The sequence below is a fragment of the Mustela lutreola genome, chromosome 2 (assembly GCF_030435805.1).
Source record: "Mustela lutreola isolate mMusLut2 chromosome 2, mMusLut2.pri, whole genome shotgun sequence".
NCBI classification, from domain to species: domain Eukaryota; kingdom Metazoa; phylum Chordata; class Mammalia; order Carnivora; family Mustelidae; genus Mustela; species Mustela lutreola.
This window is the reverse complement of record NC_081291.1, coordinates 18,429,547-18,447,179: the sequence shown is the minus strand read 5'-3', so window position 1 is coordinate 18,447,179 and position 17,633 is coordinate 18,429,547. Positions and strand designations below refer to the sequence as shown.

The following is a 17,633-nucleotide window of genomic DNA, read 5'->3' as shown; positions in this document are numbered from 1 at the left end:
GATAGAGGGACTGTTATGTGAGCGTCCCTGGTGTGCCAGTCCTGCCCATCTGTGTCCACAGAGCAGCTGCCCTACCTCAAGTGTCCGCTGCACACCGTCCTGAAGCTGACCCCTGTGGCTTACGGTAAGGAAGCTTCTGGAACACTGGCCTGCTTGCTAGACACTGGCTTTCCACGGGGCTCCATGATGTTTCTGCGGATCCCTTGAAAATCCCCTTAGGGGCTTAGGGTCTCATTCTTTCTGTCTACTGTCTACTCACTGCCTTTCCCGGTTTCCTTTTTTTTTTTTTTTTTGGTTTTAGTTTCTGTGGCCACATGAGCCTTTCCAGCAATCCTTAACCATCATCCGCCTGCATGACGGGCTTTTCTGTTTTTTTCTGAAACCCCGACGGCCCCCAGGACCTGGGCCTTAAAATACTCAGAGTATCTTGAGGGCAGACTCATTTGAGCCCCACCTCTGCCTTTCATTATGCCTGCCAGGGACTTCAGGCCACCTTCTAAGCTCCTGGGTCTCAGCTCGTCACCTTGAGCACATGCTACGAGGCACCTCTCAGGGGGTCGTGTCCTTGGGAGAACGACCAAAAAGCCCAGCGACAGCTGATGTCAGGCCCCTGTGTGCCCATCCCCTCGTGCCCATTGCTCAGAGCCCCTGGTGTGATGTGGATTTGGCCTTGTGTTTGTGGCTTGGGGTTTGAGTGGTTCAGGGGCCCTGAAGGCTCACGGATCGATAACATGTGGAGCTCAGGCCTGGGGCTGCTTAGACGGCTCTGCCCCGGCCGTGGACAGCTCATGTCCTCAGTGAAGCCCTCCTGGGTGTCTGGGCTTCTCACCAAGGCTGCACGGTGGCACATGATAAACACAGGGCTGCGGTGTGCCTCGTCCTTCCTCGCGTGCAAAGCTGCCTAAGGTGGGAGGACTGGGTGAGGCTGAGAATGGCTGCCTGTTCTCTGACACCCAGGGCTCCCACCCGAGAGAAGCCTCTACCCTCTACGGCTCCAGGAGGGGAAATGGATTTATATCTTCCCTTTGGCAGGTTGTAAAGTGGAGTCCATATTCCTGAATGTGATGGCTGTGAACACGCACCGGGACAGGCCTCAGGTAGCAGCGGGGTTATGGCTGGGGTGGTGAGCTTATTCCCAGGGGTATCCAGATACAGCATCTCCCAGGCCCAGGGCCAGCTGGGGTGCCTGCCAGAGAGAACTTGAGTTCTGTGCCAAGCCTGCTGTCCTGTTATCAGGGCAAGGTCATGGCTCTGGACCAGGCCTTCCCAAGGGGGCTGCCCTGGGAGTGGGGAAGTTCCTGGAGCTGGGCCACCAGGGTAGGAAGTACCTGACCCTGGGTATGGTGGCTTCCCAGCAGCCCTACCGTAGAGGTCTGAGCCAGCGGGAGAGGGAGCCTCAGCTGGGAAAGAAGTAGGAGGCCTACAAGGGGACAGGTGGAGATTCTTCCATGATCCCCTCTAAGTTCGGGCCTCATGGGCATCCTTTCCAACTTCAAGCACCTTTAAAAACTAAAATGGTATGTGCTTTTTGTTGGGGAAAGGGCTCTACAGGTTTAAGAGTGTGTTGGTGCTGGATAGAGATGGTCCTGCTACAGAGCAGTTCATGACCCTGTGTTCCCCCAGTGCCTTGTTTAAGATAGAAGCTCCTCGAACCATTGCCTAGAACCCCTTTCTATGTCCATGGGAGGTCTCTCTGCCACATTGCTTACCTCTTCCACTGAGGCCAAGGGCTGGACCGGCCCTTCTGGATCCCATTCCTGGAGTCAGGTGCACCAAGAAGGCTCCTGGGGTCTCCGTTGTGCCTCCTGCCCCCCATAAGGGGGTATGGGGGGCTCTGGGTCCCTGCCAAAGGTGCACAACTTGGGCTGCTCACCTGCAGCCCCTTGGCCTTGATCCCTACTGGCAGAGATATGTGGATGTCTTAAGGCACTGCCCCCTCACTGGGACCATCCACCGTGCAGGCCTCTTCCCTGTTTGTCCTGAGACTCTGCTGTAGGCCCCCTCTGGCCCCCATAGGTCACTGGGGAAGGCATGTCCTAACAGGTGCCCTTTGTGTTGAGGGAAGTCCAGAAGGCAGTGGGCCCTCTCTGACTGATAGGGTAGGGGTGATGGTAAGAGAAGCCCCTGGACCTGGCAGGCACTGGGGGCCGAACATCTATAGGGTGGGACCCATAGGTTCCCTGGCAGCCCCTTTGCCCCCCTCTGCATGCTGGCTTCCGAGAGGCCACCTTCCGCTGACCCCAGGTTCCCTTTAGGTGGCAGGATTCCCGGGCTCTAACCCATTCTTGGGAGCAAACTGAGATGGGAAAGGGGCCCCCAGGAAGCCTGCCCCATCCCGCATCAGAGTCATACCTTTCCCTCCCCTTGCAGTGGCTGGTTCAGCAAACCCAGAGGTGGGCCCCTGGGGGCCATTTCTTCTTCCCTGTGAGTCCGGGCGCATCACGGTGGCCTCAGGTGACCTGCTTCAGCAGGTGCTGGTTGTGAGGGCCCACAATCAAGAAGATGGGCCACCAGGATTGGGGGACTCATAGCACCGTCTCATGGAGCTGAGGAAAGTGTCAGGCCCTGTATCCCTCAGGCCTGAGCCCCGCAGCCATGGAAGGGGCTGGTCTTTGTGGCTGGGTGAGGCCCGTCTGTAGCTGCCAGCTTCAGGAGGTCCAGGGCACCCTGCGCCCCGGCGCTGAGAGGACAGAGCAGGCCGCAGACGAGGAGGGGTACACAGGCTCCTGGGGCCTCATCAGACACCTGCCCACCAAGACTTAGACCAGGAGGTGGGCACCCCCAGGAGCGGGGTGCCCTTCCCTGCCCCCACCGGTGAGGATTTGAGCCCCCAGCCACTGTTCCCTCCCAGTTGCCTAACATCTGAGACAGGAGGTGGGAGGGCCTCGTTCTGGACACTGCCGGTCCCGTGAGCAAGGAGCCAGCAGGACCCAAGCACCTTCCTCCCCTGCCTTTGACTTCTTATGCTCGTCCACCCACTCACCTGTGGAGAGGCTCCTGGGCACCTCGCTCTTAGGGAAGTTTGGGAGTTGGAGTCCAACAGCCAGGGCTCTGGGAGGGTGAGTATGTGAACCCAGAAGACTGCAGCGATGAGTAAAGTAGACAGCAGGACAGTGGGTGTCCATCTGTTCTGGCCACAGAGTGAACGTTCTGTGTTTTGTGTGTGTGTTTTGCAGAATGTAGACATCTCGAGGCCCCCGGAGGAAGCCCTTGTCACGGTCCCTGCTCACCAGTGACCATGTCTCCTCCACTGCCACCCCCAGGCAGATATTGAGCTCTGCAGGTGCCGTCATGACAGGCCCCCAGGCCCGTGTGACAGTTTCTCTGCTGGAACATCCCAGAGGCCATGCACTGGTCCCCCTGATTCCTCATCGATGGTGACAGGGTTAGACGTCGTGCCCGATGGGCTGCTGTAAAGCTTTGGCCAGACTGGATCTGCCCGGGGGTGCCCCTCCCGTCCTGCCCGCCGGGAACCGGAGAGCCGCCAAGGCCCGGCCCTCGTGTCGGAGCAGCTCGTGAACGCCGTGGGCTCACTTCAGCAGAAGCCCACAGGGGGTGCGGCCCTTGTGGTCACCCCTTCTCGACCGTGCATATGCTGGAACATTTTGGGGAGCTGGGGGCCCAAGCCACCCCTGCCCCATGCCTGTCCCGGTGAAAGCACATGAAGTCGGGGTGGCCGTGTGAACGCCCTTTCCTGTGCCGACGCAGGTGCTCGAGGAAGAGGCTGCCATCCCGCCTCTCCGTCCCCTACTGTGCTCCCCTTGCTACCTCTGCCCCGTCACCGCTGTGTCCACACAGGAGCGGACCCTGGTGGCCGAGAAATGCATTTGCTGTGAACCATTCAGAGAAACAAGCCTGTCCTGGCATTCACTGCCCTCCGCCCGTGAGACTGAGCAGGGGACCGGCAGGAAGGCGGGGGCACCCTGCCCAGGGGAGGATTTTCCCAGCATGGCACAGCTTCGGCTTCCTGTGTGTGGGAGCCTGGCGTGAGAATCACCCTGGGGGGCTGCTATCTGTCATACACCCCTGAGTTCCTTTGGGCCCAGGGAGGCAGGCTGGCCTCCCTGGGCGCCAGGGTCCTGGCTCCCTCTTGTCTCTGGGCAGGAGGCATGGCTGGCAAGTTGAGAAGCTGCGTGGGGGGGTGTCTGGGTCTGTAGTCGGAGGCCCTGCTGTCCACAGTTGGGTCCTGGTCCGGGATTCTGAGCCCACATTGTACCTAGAAACTTCCCTGGCAGAATAGCCCATCTTTCCCAGCCTCCTGGGGCTTTGCAGCCTGTAGGTACCGCCTGCCCCTGAGGGGAACCTGTGCCCCCGCCCCGGCTGGTCATCTCAGCCTTGTGCACTGCAGTGGCCGTGGACAGACCTGGTGGAGGGCTGGGGCAGGAGCTTCTGGACTTACGACTGCCAGAGCCCCTAGCCCTGAAGTCAGGACCAGAGGACCATGCCACTGCCTTTGGGACATGGGGACCACAGCCCTTGTTTCCATGTCCCCCAGAGTTTTGATGACTTGGTCACTTGGACATGCTTGCTTGTTGGCCTTGGTGGGTCTCTTTGGTTGGCGCCATGTACATTGAGACGTCCCCACCTCTCCAGGACCGGCTGGCCGAGGCACGACCAGCGAGGCACAACCAGCGAGGGCAGTCAGGAGCTGCTGGACCCAGAGTGTTACGAGGACTGGGATTGGGCAGAGGGAAGTCTGGGGGCATGGCATCGCTTGGGGCAGATCCTCTCCGCCTCTGCCTGGAGTGTTCTCTGCATGGGCAGCCATCCACTGGTTGGCTGCCAGGTTTTATCCATGACGGTTCTCGTGTCAAAACATTTGTGTCGAAGACACATGTGCTTGTGTCAAAGACATTTTCCCATTCTCCCTGGAATGGGTGATGGTTGGTGGATCTCAGCTGCACATCACACTGTGTCCAGCATTCTTTGCAATAAATACTTAAAGAAAAAATTGGGGCGCCTGGCTGGCTCAGTCAGTAGAGCATGTGACTCTTGATCTCCGGGTTGTGAGTTCAAGCCCCATGTTGGGCCTAGAGCTTACTTAAAAAAAAAAATTAAAAATGAGAATCTAAGGTTGTAGCTTGTGGCCATCTCTCCATTTCTGAGGTATTTTCAGCTGGTTCTGAAGACTCCCACATTGAGGACTCTCATAGGTCTGTGTTGGGATCTTCAGTCCAGCTCCCACTTCCATGCCTACCCCTCTCTGGAGAGGAAGCTGTCTTGTCCTGGAGTTAGTTCTGGGCCTGGTGCCCATGGGCAGGGACAGGGCCGAGTTTTCTCTGGGCCAACCTAGGATTCTGGGTCCTCACCCAGGAAGCAGATGTGTGAAGGGGCATCTGAGGTGGAGGACCGTTAGGGGGAAATTATGGGTTCCAGATCATGGCATCTTTGGGGAGCAGATGGAACCAGGGGCTGGGTCAAGGATGGAGGGGCGGCAGGGCGTTGTGAGTGGGAGCGTGTTGGCTGGTTCTGCCCTGTTTTCTTTGTCACCTGCCTTTGGGCTGGGGAAGATGGTGACAGGTAGGGTTTTCCCTTTCTCCTGGTCCAGGACTTCACTGGACTCTGCATGCTTCCTGCGCTGGGGCCAGGCTGTTGGAGGGCAAGTCGCAGGGCTGCTCCTCGGTGGACACGATGGGGCTGGACATGTTGGCTGCCCATCTGCACCTCTCCCAGTGTGTCGGGATGGAGGTAGCTGTGGCCGGGCTGCTTCTGTCAGGTCCGGTGTTGCCAGTAGCTATGGCTCTGCCTTACCCAATTGTGTCACGATCAGTGACAGAAACCACTGGCCTTCATCCCCAAGTTCAGCGCGATTTCAGCTGCGATGGTCTTCCTGGTGGTCAAGATTAGGGGACAGCTTGATGGTCCTCCCCCCGTCTCTGGACACTGAGGTCCTGGGTGGACACCTGAGAGGCCTCAGCACTTTTGGGAGAAGATGTTAAAGACTTCTAATAGCAAAGCAACAGCAGAAGGAATAAGATCTAACACTATGAGAATTTTTCTTCATGTCCAACGTTCTACCAGAGCCATAGGAAGAGGGATTATATTTCATCGCATTGAAAAATTGTATAGCATTTTGCGTTGCTAGGAAACAATGACCATCATTGGATGTTAGGGTCAGAGGACATTTGGATAGAAAGAAATGCTGTTCCAAAGGCATAGGCTTTAGCAAGGGTGTCTGGATGGCTCAGTCAGTGGAGCACGTGACTCTTGATCTCGGGGCAGTGAGTTTGAGCCCCACAATGGGTGTAGTGATTACTTAAAAATAAAATTTTGGGGGGGGCACCTGGGTGGCTCAGTGGGTTAAGCCGCTGCCTTCAGCTCAGGTCATGATCTCAGGGTCCTGGGATCGAGTCCTGCATCAGGCTCCCTGCTCAGCAGGGAGCCTGCTTCCCTCTCTCTCTCTCTGCCTGCCTCTCTGTCTACTGTGATCTCTCTCTGTCAAATAAATAAATAAAATCTTTAAAAATAAAATAAAATAAAAAATTTTAAAAAAGATTTTATTTATTTACTTGACAGACAGAGATCACAGGTAGGCATAGAGGCAGGCAGAGAGAGAGGGGAAGCAGGCTCCCTGCCGAGCAGAGAGCCCAATGCAGGGCTCGATCCCAGGACCCTGAGATCATGACCTGAGCCGAAAGCAGAGGCCCAACCCACTGAGCCACCCAGGCGCCCCTAAAAATAAAATCTTAAAAAAAAAAAAAAAAAGGTTTCAGCAACATTTGAGTTAGGTTTATAATATAACAAATACATACTATATATTAAAAGAAAATACAGTGATCACTTGGCAAAGGAAATGTTGGCATGTTTGGCTTAGATCAGTCATGTGTGGGGCTGGGCATGTTGTTGTTTGAACAAAACTATTTTATTAAAAGTGAAAAATGGAAGGGCGCCTGGGTGGCTCAGTGGGTTAAGCCTCTGCTGTCAGCTCAGGTCATGATCTCAGGGTCCTGGGATCGAGCCCTGCACTGGACTCTCTGCTCAGCAGGGAGCGTGCTTCCCCCCGCCCCCTGCCTGCCTGTCTGCCTGCTTGTGACCTCTCTGCAAGTAAATAAATAAAATATATATATATATTTTTTAAATTGAAAAATGGAGGATGCGCCTGGATGGTTCAGTCAGTTGACTTCAGCTCAGGTCATGATCGCAGAGTCCTGGGATTGAGTTCTGCATCATCGGGCTCTGAGCTCAGTGGGGAGTCTGCTTGGCATTCTCTTCCTCTGCTTCTCCACCGGTTTGTGACTGCGTATGCTCTCTCTCTCTCAAATAAATCTTTATTTATTTTTTAAAAAGATTTTATTTATTTATTTGACAGAGAGAGAGATCATGAGTGGTCAGAGAGGCAACCAGAGGGAGAAGAAGGGAAACAGGCTCCCTGCTGAGCAGATAGCCCGATGCGATGCGGGGCTCAATCCCAGGAGCCCAGGATTAGGACCTGAGCAGAAGGCAGAGGCTTTAGCCCACTGAACCACCCAGGCGCCCCTAAATAAATCTTTAAAAAAAAGAAAGGGGACACCTGGGTAGCTTAGTCGTTAGGCCTCTGCCTTTGGCTCAGATCATCCCAGGGTACTGGGATTGAGCCCTGCATGGGTCTCCCTATTCCATGGTGAGCCTGCTTCTCCCTTTCCCTGTCCCCCTGCTTGTGTTCCCTCCTTCTCTCTCTCTCTCTCAAATAAAGAAATAAAATCTTTAAAAAAAAAAAAAAAATCCCCCACATGGAGAACAGTGACTCTATTGTCTAGTAAGTAAAGGTTGAATTGTGTTCCCCCTACAAAAAAATTCAGACATTTAGGATCTAACCCCTGATACCTCATAATGTGACCTTATTTAGAAATAGAATCTTTGGGGGCACCTAGGTGGTGCGGCTGGGTAAGTGTCCAGCTCAGGTGGTGATGACAGGGTCGTGAGATCATGTCCCGCGTGGAGCTCCACACTCAGCACCAAGTCTGCTTGTGATTCTCTCCCTCTTCCTCTGCCTCTCCCACTCATGCTGTCTCTCAAATAAATAAAATTAATCTTAAAAAAAAAAAGAAGAAAGATAGAAATAGCATCTTTGCAGATGTACTGAGTTGAGGTAAGGTCGTACTGCGTTAGGCTGGGCCCTCATTCAGATTCCCCGGTGCCTTCACAGAGAGCGTGGCCCTGCCAGCACCTCGGCTCCAGAACCAAGAGACAAGAACTTTCTGTTGTTTAAGCCACTTGGTGTGTTATAGCTGCCCAGGCAGACAAACTTCTGAAAGACGTTCCCCTCAGCAACGAGCTTCTAAGCGACAGAGAAGGGCGTATCTCTGGGTGAGCTGTCTGAGAAACTCAGTCCAACATTTGTTTTCAATGAATGAGCGCATCTTTCTGAGGCTTTGGATTCTTTCCTCTACATGAGACCAGGGAACTTTCGGCATCTCAATTGCGTTTAGTGAGACTCAGCTTTCCTTCTGGCCAAATAGACACACAGAACGACCCCTTGTAGCTCAAGCCAGCACACGGAATCCCAGATTTCTGGCAGACGCACCTGTGTTGATAAATTCAGCCCTATCTAAACTTCGGTTCTTATCTCCTTGGCCCCAGACCTGGATCCTTTCTCCCACATACTCTTCATATTGTGACCAAGGTAAAGTAACAAAGTCTTACAATTCCTTTGATATATAAGCCTTCCCCTCTGGGTTTGACTTGGTAATAAGACCTCCAGACATGCTGGAATCCATCTTTATATTTATTTTATTTTTAAGTAATCTCTACACCCACTATGGGGCTTGAACCCACAACCCTGAGACAAAGAGTCACATATGGTGCTCAGCTGACTGAGCCCGTCAGGTGCCCTGCGGGAACCCATCTACAGTTTAAGGCACCGGGGATGTTAAGGAGTTTGGGAAGAGGGGCAGGAGGGTCGGCTTCCCCTGGCAAACTGACTCCCTCACCAGGTCTCGGGGGAGGACACCTTGCTTCCGGGGGAAGGGGGTGCAGAGGGGCTGCCGTTGATGGTAATCAGATTCCTCTGCATTCTTCCATCTCTCTTCATCCTATGTCATTTGCTAACACATCAAGTGCCTACTGTGGGCTAAGCCGTGGGGGCAGAGCAGTAAGCCTAACAGACAAGCCCTTGTTGTTACAGAGCTGACATTCTTTTTTTTTTAAAGATTTTATTTATTTATTTGACAGACAGTGATCACAAGTAGGCAGAGAGGCAGGCAGAGAAAGAGAGAGAAGCAGGCTCCCTGCTGAGCAGAGAGCCCGATGTGGGGCTCGATCCCAGGACCCTGAGATCATGACCTGAGCCGAAGGCAGCGGCTTAACCCACTGAGCCACCCAGGCGCCCCACAGAGCTGACATTCTAATGGTGGTGGACACAGTGAGGACACAGGACACAGTGAGGACACAGGGGGGCAGAGTGGAGGCCAGGAGACCTGTCCAGAGGCCACTGTGACAATCTGGACAAGAGAACTTGACGTTGGTGTTGGGGCTCTTGAAAAGTAGTTGGATTCTGCCTAAAGTGTGAAGGTAGAGCCAAGATTGGTTGCTGGTTTGGATGAAGGCATATGAGAAACAGGCCATGCCCAGGGGTGAGGTCACCGCTGGGGACATGGGAAGGGCCACAGGGGGCAGCGTGGTGCTGGGGGTCTACAGGTCAAGTGAAGGCGCATTCAGATTTAATGCCAGAGATACCCAAGGGGAGGCATTGAGGGGACAGTTGCTTCTTGTCGTCTGGAGGTGAGGCCTAGGCCAGAGGTAAGAAATGGCATCATCAGTGCATAGACAACGCTTTAAGGTATGACACTGAACAAGCGCTCAAGGGGAAGGTAAAGAGGGAAGAAATGACACCTAGGCTGAGCCCTGGGGAGCCCACATTACAGCTTGACATGAAGAGTCAGAAGAGGGCTATGGGAAGGAGCAGTGTGGGGAGTGTGGGTGGACCGTGGAGTGGCCTGCCATGTCAGGTGACGCCAGCGGGTCAAGGAAGATGACAATTGCCACTGGACGTGAGCTTGTGGAGTGTTTCCCGGTGTCGCTGTGCACACTCCTTGCTCTGTCTGGAGCAGTGCCTAGCGTTCCCCTCAAAGATTTAAGGAGGCTCTGAATTCAGTCAGTATTTAACCAGGAAGCCACAGAATCAGCCTGCAGGTTTGATGATGGGCTGCCGCAGCCCCATGGGCCGCTGGAAACAGGAGGCTCCTTTGCAAATCGGAGGAGTCGTTTGTGCCAGGACACACGGCAGCTAAAAACCTGACCCTGTTCTCTTTCTTCAAGCTGTTTGGCGCTGTTGGAAGCAGCCACCTGACGCTGGGGGCATTTCTGAGGCCCTTTGCGCACTGTTGTCAGGGGAAGCCCTGGGCCTCCCCATACCCTGTCCTTGGTCCTCAGTGGGTCCCTCACGTGAGGGGCCACCAGTGGTGTTTTCTTTTCTGACTTCACCTCGGACCCTAAATTTGGTGGTAGTTTCACACCAATGATGATTTCTCTGACTCTCCCACACCAGCTAGTTGTCCAACAATTCAACTCAATTTGGACACCAACTCCTGAGGGAGTGTAGGCCCTACAGGTGGAGGGCTCAGTCCCACAGGATCGACCCTACTTCAGGTGCTAGAAAAAGTCTCTAGGGGGCCACTTGTAACTTCTTACCGGGTGCCCATACGTCAGGTATGAGCCCCCTCCTCAGCTTCAGTAATTTTCGGGACTGGCTCACAACGCAGGGAAATACTTTATTTACATTAACCAGTTTATTAACAAGGACACAATTCAGGAACAAACAAACAGAAGAGAGGCATAGGGCGAGGTACTGAGGGGAGGGCAAGCTTCTAGGATGACCAAGGGCTCCTGCATTCCCAGCTCCGGAAGCTCCCTGAATTCACTAGGCAGGGGGTTTGATGGAGGTTTCTTACGGAAGCACTTTGCCAAGTTTAAGGACGGGTGTAGGAGAACTGGGGTACCAGGAGACTTTACCTTCAAAACCCCTAGAAACCAAGTTACTTAGAGCATAAAATCATTGGATTCGAATTTTGAAAAAACAATGTCTTAACTTAAAATCTTTCTTTTTGGGGGCACCTGGGTGGTTCAGTGGGTTAAGCCACTGCCTTCGGCTTGGGTCATGGTCTGGGATCAAGTCCCACATTGGGCTCTCTGCTCAGCGGGGGCCCTGCTTCCCTTCCTCTCTCTCTGCCTGCCTCTCTGCCTTCTTGTGATCTCTGTCTGTCCAATAAATAAATAAAACCTTTAAAAAACAAACAAACAAAAACCACATTGGCCTTTGGTTGATAGAAGTGAAATCTCCACTCCCCACCTCCCCAGTTCGGCCTGGAAGTTTCTACCCTCTATTCCTGGCTTGGTCTTTTTGGTGACCAGCTTCCTCACCCCCATCCTGAACCTATCTGGGGTATGCCTTTTCTTGTAGGGGAGTCTTCTCATTAGCATCCAAAAGACAGTACATTCCAAGTGTTTTAGAAGGTCTGGTGCCAGGAAGCAGAGACTAAGAGCTTCTCTCTCTCTGTCTCTCTCTTTTGTTAAAAGATTTTATTTATACATTTTATATATAAATTATATATATATTATTTATATTTACATATTTATATATAATATATTATTTGTATATATTATTTATATATTATATTATATATAATATATTATTTCTATATATTATTTCTATATAGCACAAGCAGCGGGAGCAGAAGATAGAGGGAGAAGCAGGCTCACCGCTGAGCAGGGAGCCTGATGCGGGACTCGATTCCAGGACTCTGGGATAATGACCTGAGCTGAAGGCAGACACTTCACCCACTGAGTAACCCAGGTGTCCCAAAGAGCATCTCTTCTGTATTAAACGACACCCCCAATGGGGGCTTCAGCCTGCCAGGTTAGCTAGAGCCCTTTCCTTTCATCCTAGCTGGATTTCTTTAGCTCCCACCAGATGAATGTCCAGTCTGGACACCTCCTGCTATCCCTGGGGACAACTCCTCTGTCAGTCGCAGGAAACAGGACTCTGCCCAACTTAATCAAAGAAGGCGAATTTCTTTCTTTCTTTCTTTTTCTTGAAGATTTTATTTGTTAATTTGACACAGAGAGAGCATAAGTAGGCAGAGAGGGAGAGAGAGAGAGAAGCAGGCTCCCTGCTGAGCAGAGAGCCTGATGCAGGGCTTGATCCCAGGACCCTGAGATCATGACCTAAGCCGAAGGCAGAGGCTGAACCCACTGAGCCACCCAGGCGCCCCCAAAGAAGGCAAATTTCTAAAAAGGAACTTGCGTAGCAGCCAGAGCCACCAAGGAGGTTAGAGGACAAGACACAGAGCCACACAGTTTGCCTCCAGCCCAAATCACAGCTCGGTGCTCCTCCCGGTAGGCCCAGACACTGCAGGAGGCCCGCCCCCACGAACTAGGCTCCCAGCAGTCCTGCCGCCGGTTGGTCCCCAGCCCCCGAGGGAACTCCAGAGCGGGTAGGTTTGATTGGCTGGGCCTGGACAAAGGCCCTTGCCCTCGGGCGAAGGACACAGGGGAGAGTGAGTATGTGGCATTTCTGCCTTCTGAAGCGGAAGAAAGGGGCCAGGTGCTGGGTGGAAAGGGATGGCCGGGGCCTCTCCTGTAGTATTGGTAATTAACGCGAATCCAGCTGAGTAACATGTAAAGCTCTAATTGGCTTAATTAAACACTTGGTTAATTGGGCAGCACTCCACCTGTTGAGTGGAGGGGAGCTCCAAGGACTAGGACCAGATGGAGGGTTTCTTTAGATGGACGGTAGAAGCGGGAAAGTTATTAGCAAAAGAAAAGGATTGTTCTAGGCCTCCCGGCTTGGGGGGGTGGGCAAAGCCAAGTGTTTTATCATGCAGATGACCTCATCTTTCTTTGAGTGGGGGGGTGGGAGAGCAGCAGGTGGCAGACTCAGTGGCGCTCATCCAGAATTCCCGACAGACCGGTTAAGACCACATTTCTGGCGGAGGTTGAAACCGCAATTAGATTGGGGATCAAGCCCTGGTTTGGGGACTTGGTCTGAGGGGCCTGCAGTTTTCTCTTTAACAGCACTCACCCATCTTGTCCCTGAGGCTCAGTCCAGGGCTGATGGGCCGTGCCCACGCCCTGACACCCACACCCTGTCAGGACTGGGCCTCCGGGCATCACTGGATGTGGCTCTGGGCTGTGGGCCCCACTTAGAACCCCAGCACATCTGGGCCACCCAGCACAAGTGAAGGCCCCATTCCCATCAGGCTGAGTGTTCGAAAGGAGTTCAATCAAGGGTTGTTTATGGGGTTGTAAATAGGTTCAAGGGGTCACCTAGGTTGGCGCATCACTGGGGGGCTAACATCAGGAGGAGCCCTTTCAGGGTGTCTGGGTGGCTCAGTCGGTTTACTGTCTGCTTTAGGCTCAGGTCATGATGGGGGGAGAGTTGAGATTGAGAAGTCTGTTGGGCTCCCTGCTGGGTGGAGAGCCTGCTTCCCCCCCCCCCCCCCCCCCCGTCCCTCTGGGCACCTCCACACTTGTGTGTGCACGCACACGAGCGTGCACACGCACCCAAGCGTGCTCTGTCTCTCACTCTATCTCAAATAAATACAATCTTTAAAAACAAAAACAGCCACCCGCCTGGGTGGCTCAGTGGGTTAAGCCTCTGCCTTCGGCTCAGGTCATGATCTCAGGGTCCTGGGATCGAGCCCTGCATCCGGCTCTCTGCTCAGTGGGGAGTCTGCTTCCCCCTCTCTCTCTGCCTCTCTGCCTACTTGTGATGTCTGATGGTCAAATGAATGAATAAAATCTTAAAAAATAAATGGGGAGCCCTTTCCATCTAGGCCTGCAGGGGCAAAGTAGGGAATGGTTACTCAAACCTGGTGTGGGCCCACGCCTTAGTCCCGTTCAGTTCCTGTGATCTGTCCACCAGAGGGATCTCTCAAGTCATGCCCTCCTGTGGTCCTCTAGATAAAGGCCCAATATCTCAGCATATAGCCCTGCCAGGGACCTGGGAGAGGGGTGGCTGTGGGGTGGGGTGTGTTGACTGCAGGCAAGAGTTTGGGGAAGGAGTAGGGGAGGAGTAGCCCCACCCACACATTCTCCAACTTCCTACCTTTGCCTTCTATTTGCCAAGTCCAACAAGCAGCCCTGGAAGAGGGAGCCCCAGGACAGAGTAGGGTGGAAGATGGACCGGGATAGGAAAGTCAAGACAAGCTGCTGCCACAGGCCCAGACTATGGGCAGCACAGAGGCTTGGGGGCACTGAGGCAGCCTGTCCCCTAGGGGAGTGATTCAGGGCTGGTACTCAGGGGAAAGTGATTAGTGGGTTGAAGGGGATCCTGAGGATCCCTTTCAAAGAAAAGGATCTTTCCTTTTTCAGTTTTCTGGCATGTGCATGGCCCTTGTGCTGGTTATAGAAGATAGACCTCTACCCCAGCCTCACTGAACCCCCAGAGTAGCAGAAGACACCCATATAACCCAGGGTTTGGTGTTGGGCTGGGGAGCCACGAGGGCTGTGGGAACGTAGAGGGGAGCCCTAACTCAAACTTGACATCTTGGGAGGCTCCCTGGAGGAGGTGGTGTTTTAAACTGGGACCTAAAGGGTGAATCAGAGGGAGTGAGGGGGATGTATGTAGTGGCTGCAGAGCCAGGAAGCACAAGGAGCCCCATTTTATTGCTGGGAACAAAATTGGAGCTTTACCTTAAGAGCCATGGGAAGCCCTTGCAGGGTTTAGGGTGGTGGGGGGTGTGGGGGGCGGCGCTGGCTACTGATTTATTCTTTAGGAAGATCAAGACTGGAAGCATGGAGAGAGGTGGTGAGACCAGAGCTGGGTCAGTGGTGAAGAAAAGAATGTTCTGGAGCTGAGAGTGGCAGAGTTGGGGGAGTTGAGCACCAGTCTGGGTGACCAGGTAGAACTGAGGAGACAGGTGTGAGTTGTCCGTGGAGGCCTAGGAACTCTTGGGAGGTGCTGTCCTGGGAGTCCTTAGGGCCTGGACTATGCTGCATGGACAGGGACTCTCAGAGGCCCAGCCGGCTTCGAGAGAGAGGTGAGGGCAGGGACCTCTGGGAGCACACTGGGGAGGGGGCAAGAGGAGAGTTGTGGGTGGACAGACGGTGAGGAAGGTGAGGATAAAGTGTTCTGGGACTCCAGCAGGGAGTGCAAGGCGGAAATGTAGAGGGAGAGGGTGAGGACTTAGGGGAGGACCCTGTGGTGCCAGTGGCCTGGGACAGGGGAAGAGCAGAAGGGAGTGAATGTGTGTGCCCTGAAGTGAGGTGTGAGCCATTCCAGGTAGACTAGACAGGGGTGGGGGGTTGGGGGGTGCAGAATTTAAGGGAGGGTCTGCTTCTAAGCAGGGAAGGGCACCAGCTGGAACCAAAAGCAAGTAGAGGAAGCCTGAGGAGACAGGCTGTCAGAGGGGTGGGTCTGAGCCCAACAGCCCCTGCTGCCTGGCCCCTCCATCCCATACACAGATGTGGTCTGACACTTTTTGGCTGAGCTAGTCCAGTTGGTCTGGGTCCTTCCATCAGGTATCCTGCATTCGACCCTCAATCCTGTTGAATACACTTTTTTTTTTTAATGTAAACTACTTGCAACGGAGGACTTGAACTCATGACCTTGAGACCAAGTGTTGTATTGGAGGGACCTCAGTCTTGCTGAGATGCCCACGTTTGGCACAGGGAGTTTGGTTTCTGTCTCAGAGCAGCTGATTTCCCCAAGGTGGCTTATGGAAGGGACACCTTCCCCACCCCCCACCCCCCCACCCCCCCACCCCCCCTGCTTCGCAGACTTGGTGTCCTCCTCCCTCGCACAGACTCATGCCTGTCGGGGGCATGACTGTGATTTCTCAGCCATGGGCTGTTCTTGGTGTCCAGCCCCGCCCGGTCTGCACACAGCTCTGGGTGGGTCATGGAACCCTCACCGGACTCCCCCATGAAGGCTTCCCCTATTTGTCTGTGAGATATGGGAAGATGACAGGGCATGGGGTCCCCAATCCTGAGAAGGTCAGGGAGGATGAGGCCAGGGGAGAGGCCCCCAGAGGAAGTGGGGTGGGGGTGTCAGAGCAGAGAGGCCAAAGACAAGTGACAGGATGTAAGAAAGGACAATTCTTTTATTTTTTTTTTTTAAATTGCCTTGGAAATGTAGGAAAACATTGCATTTCCTCCCCCCACCTTTTTTTTTTTTTTTTTAAGATTTTATTTATTATTTGACAGAGAGAGACACAGCGAGAGAGGGAGCACAAACAGGGGGTGTGGCAGAGGGAGAAGCAGGCTTCCCACAGAGCAGGGAGCCAGATGTGGGGCTCATTGAGTACCCTGGGATCATGACCTGAGCTGAAGGCAGATGCTTAACAACTGAGCCATCCAGGCGCCCCATGAAATAAAGGACAACTCTTAGGAGCTTTACTCAGGTCAGGGACTGGGTTATGAAGAGAGATCAAGTCTGTGGGAGGCAGAAGGCTGGGCACCCAGGGTGTGGAATGAGGTGGGGGAGGCTTGCTGGTCAGGTGCACGTGGAGGGGAGCGTGTGGCGGCTGTTGTCCTTGGGAAGGGGGACCTGAGCTGTGTTCAACTTCAGACTGTATTGCTGAGGGGGCGGGACAAGGCTGAGAGGTATCAGGGACGGCTCTTCATTCTGCTGGGGGACAGCCATGCCTCTACCTCTGCTGAGTCCTGACCCCTTCCTCGCCAGGTGGTCCAGGTGGTGACCAAGCTGAGCTGTTTCCTCCCTCTTCTCACCCCCCAGCCTGGGGCACCGCACTGAGGACCTCCCAGGTGGTCCTCTGGGGTCTGTTAGTCCCAGCGATGCCCCTGTCCTCCGGTGAGAAACACACGGCAGGACACAGGGTGTATGCCCAGGCTTGGGTGCCCAGTCAGTGCGACATCTCATTTTTTCTGCCTTGAGTATGAGGTACTGCACGTGCCAGGTGTGGGGTGGGCAGCAGGTCAGAAACCCTGGGTGAAAAAATGCTGCCCATAGACTGAACACCTGTGTCCTCCCCAAATTCAGATGTTGAAATTCTAACCCCAAGGTGATGGTATTTGGAGGTGGGGCCTCTGGGAGGCGATTAGATCTTAGGGGTGGAGCTCTCATGAATGGGGGTTAGTGTCCTTAGAGAAGAGGCCCAGAGAGGTCCCTTGGTCTTTCTGCCAAGTGAAAACACAGGGAAAAGACAATCATCTATGAACCCAGAAACTCATCAGATACAGAATCTTCTGGCTACTTGATCTTGGACTTCCCAGTTGGCAGAACTGTGGTTCCCCGAGCCTATGATGTTTTGGGATGGCATCTGGAACAGAGTCGTGGCAGGGCTCCTTCTGCATTTCCTTGGCTCTGCCCAGACCCCTGACCACAGTGAAAGACAGGGTCAGGGGTAGCTACTGCCCCATCTCAAGGAGTCTTGTGTGAGCACATGGTCCTGGAACAGAAAGGAATGCAAGCCAGCCAGACTCCCCTGAGCCAGGAGGTGGCCTAGAGTGCCTGGAAGCTGCCAGTTCCCATCCTCAGAACAGCTCATCTGAACCGGGCATGCCCTGAGATGGGGGATGAGCCTGCCTGGGCTGGGGCATAGGATGACTGTGGGGATAGAGAGGTCAACCCAGTGGATGGAGTCTCCTCAGAGTCTTTGGATTAGCATTTATTGAGTGCCTACTGTGTGCTTAGGTCTGCTCTGGACCCTCTTCTCACCACCTCACCTGGTCCCCGGCTCCCGGTGAGTCCCGAG

General features: G+C 53.9%; 1 protein-coding gene across 2 annotated transcripts in view; it reads left to right on the top strand.

Annotated features, from left to right (window-relative positions):
- The window catches only part of PFKFB4 (6-phosphofructo-2-kinase/fructose-2,6-biphosphatase 4), a 34,040-nt gene extending 28,964 nt beyond the window's left edge, over positions 1–5,076 (top strand). For both annotated transcript variants that reach the window (XM_059160823.1, XM_059160822.1), the window contains exons 12-14: positions 62–124; positions 1,033–1,097; positions 3,177–5,076. In XM_059160823.1, coding sequence (XP_059016806.1) covers positions 62–124; positions 1,033–1,097; positions 3,177–3,236 — 188 coding nt within the window. In that variant the 3' untranslated portion in view covers positions 3,237–5,076. The remainder of the gene's footprint in view (positions 1–61; positions 125–1,032; positions 1,098–3,176) is intronic.
- Positions 5,077–17,633: the final 12,557 nt, after the last annotated feature.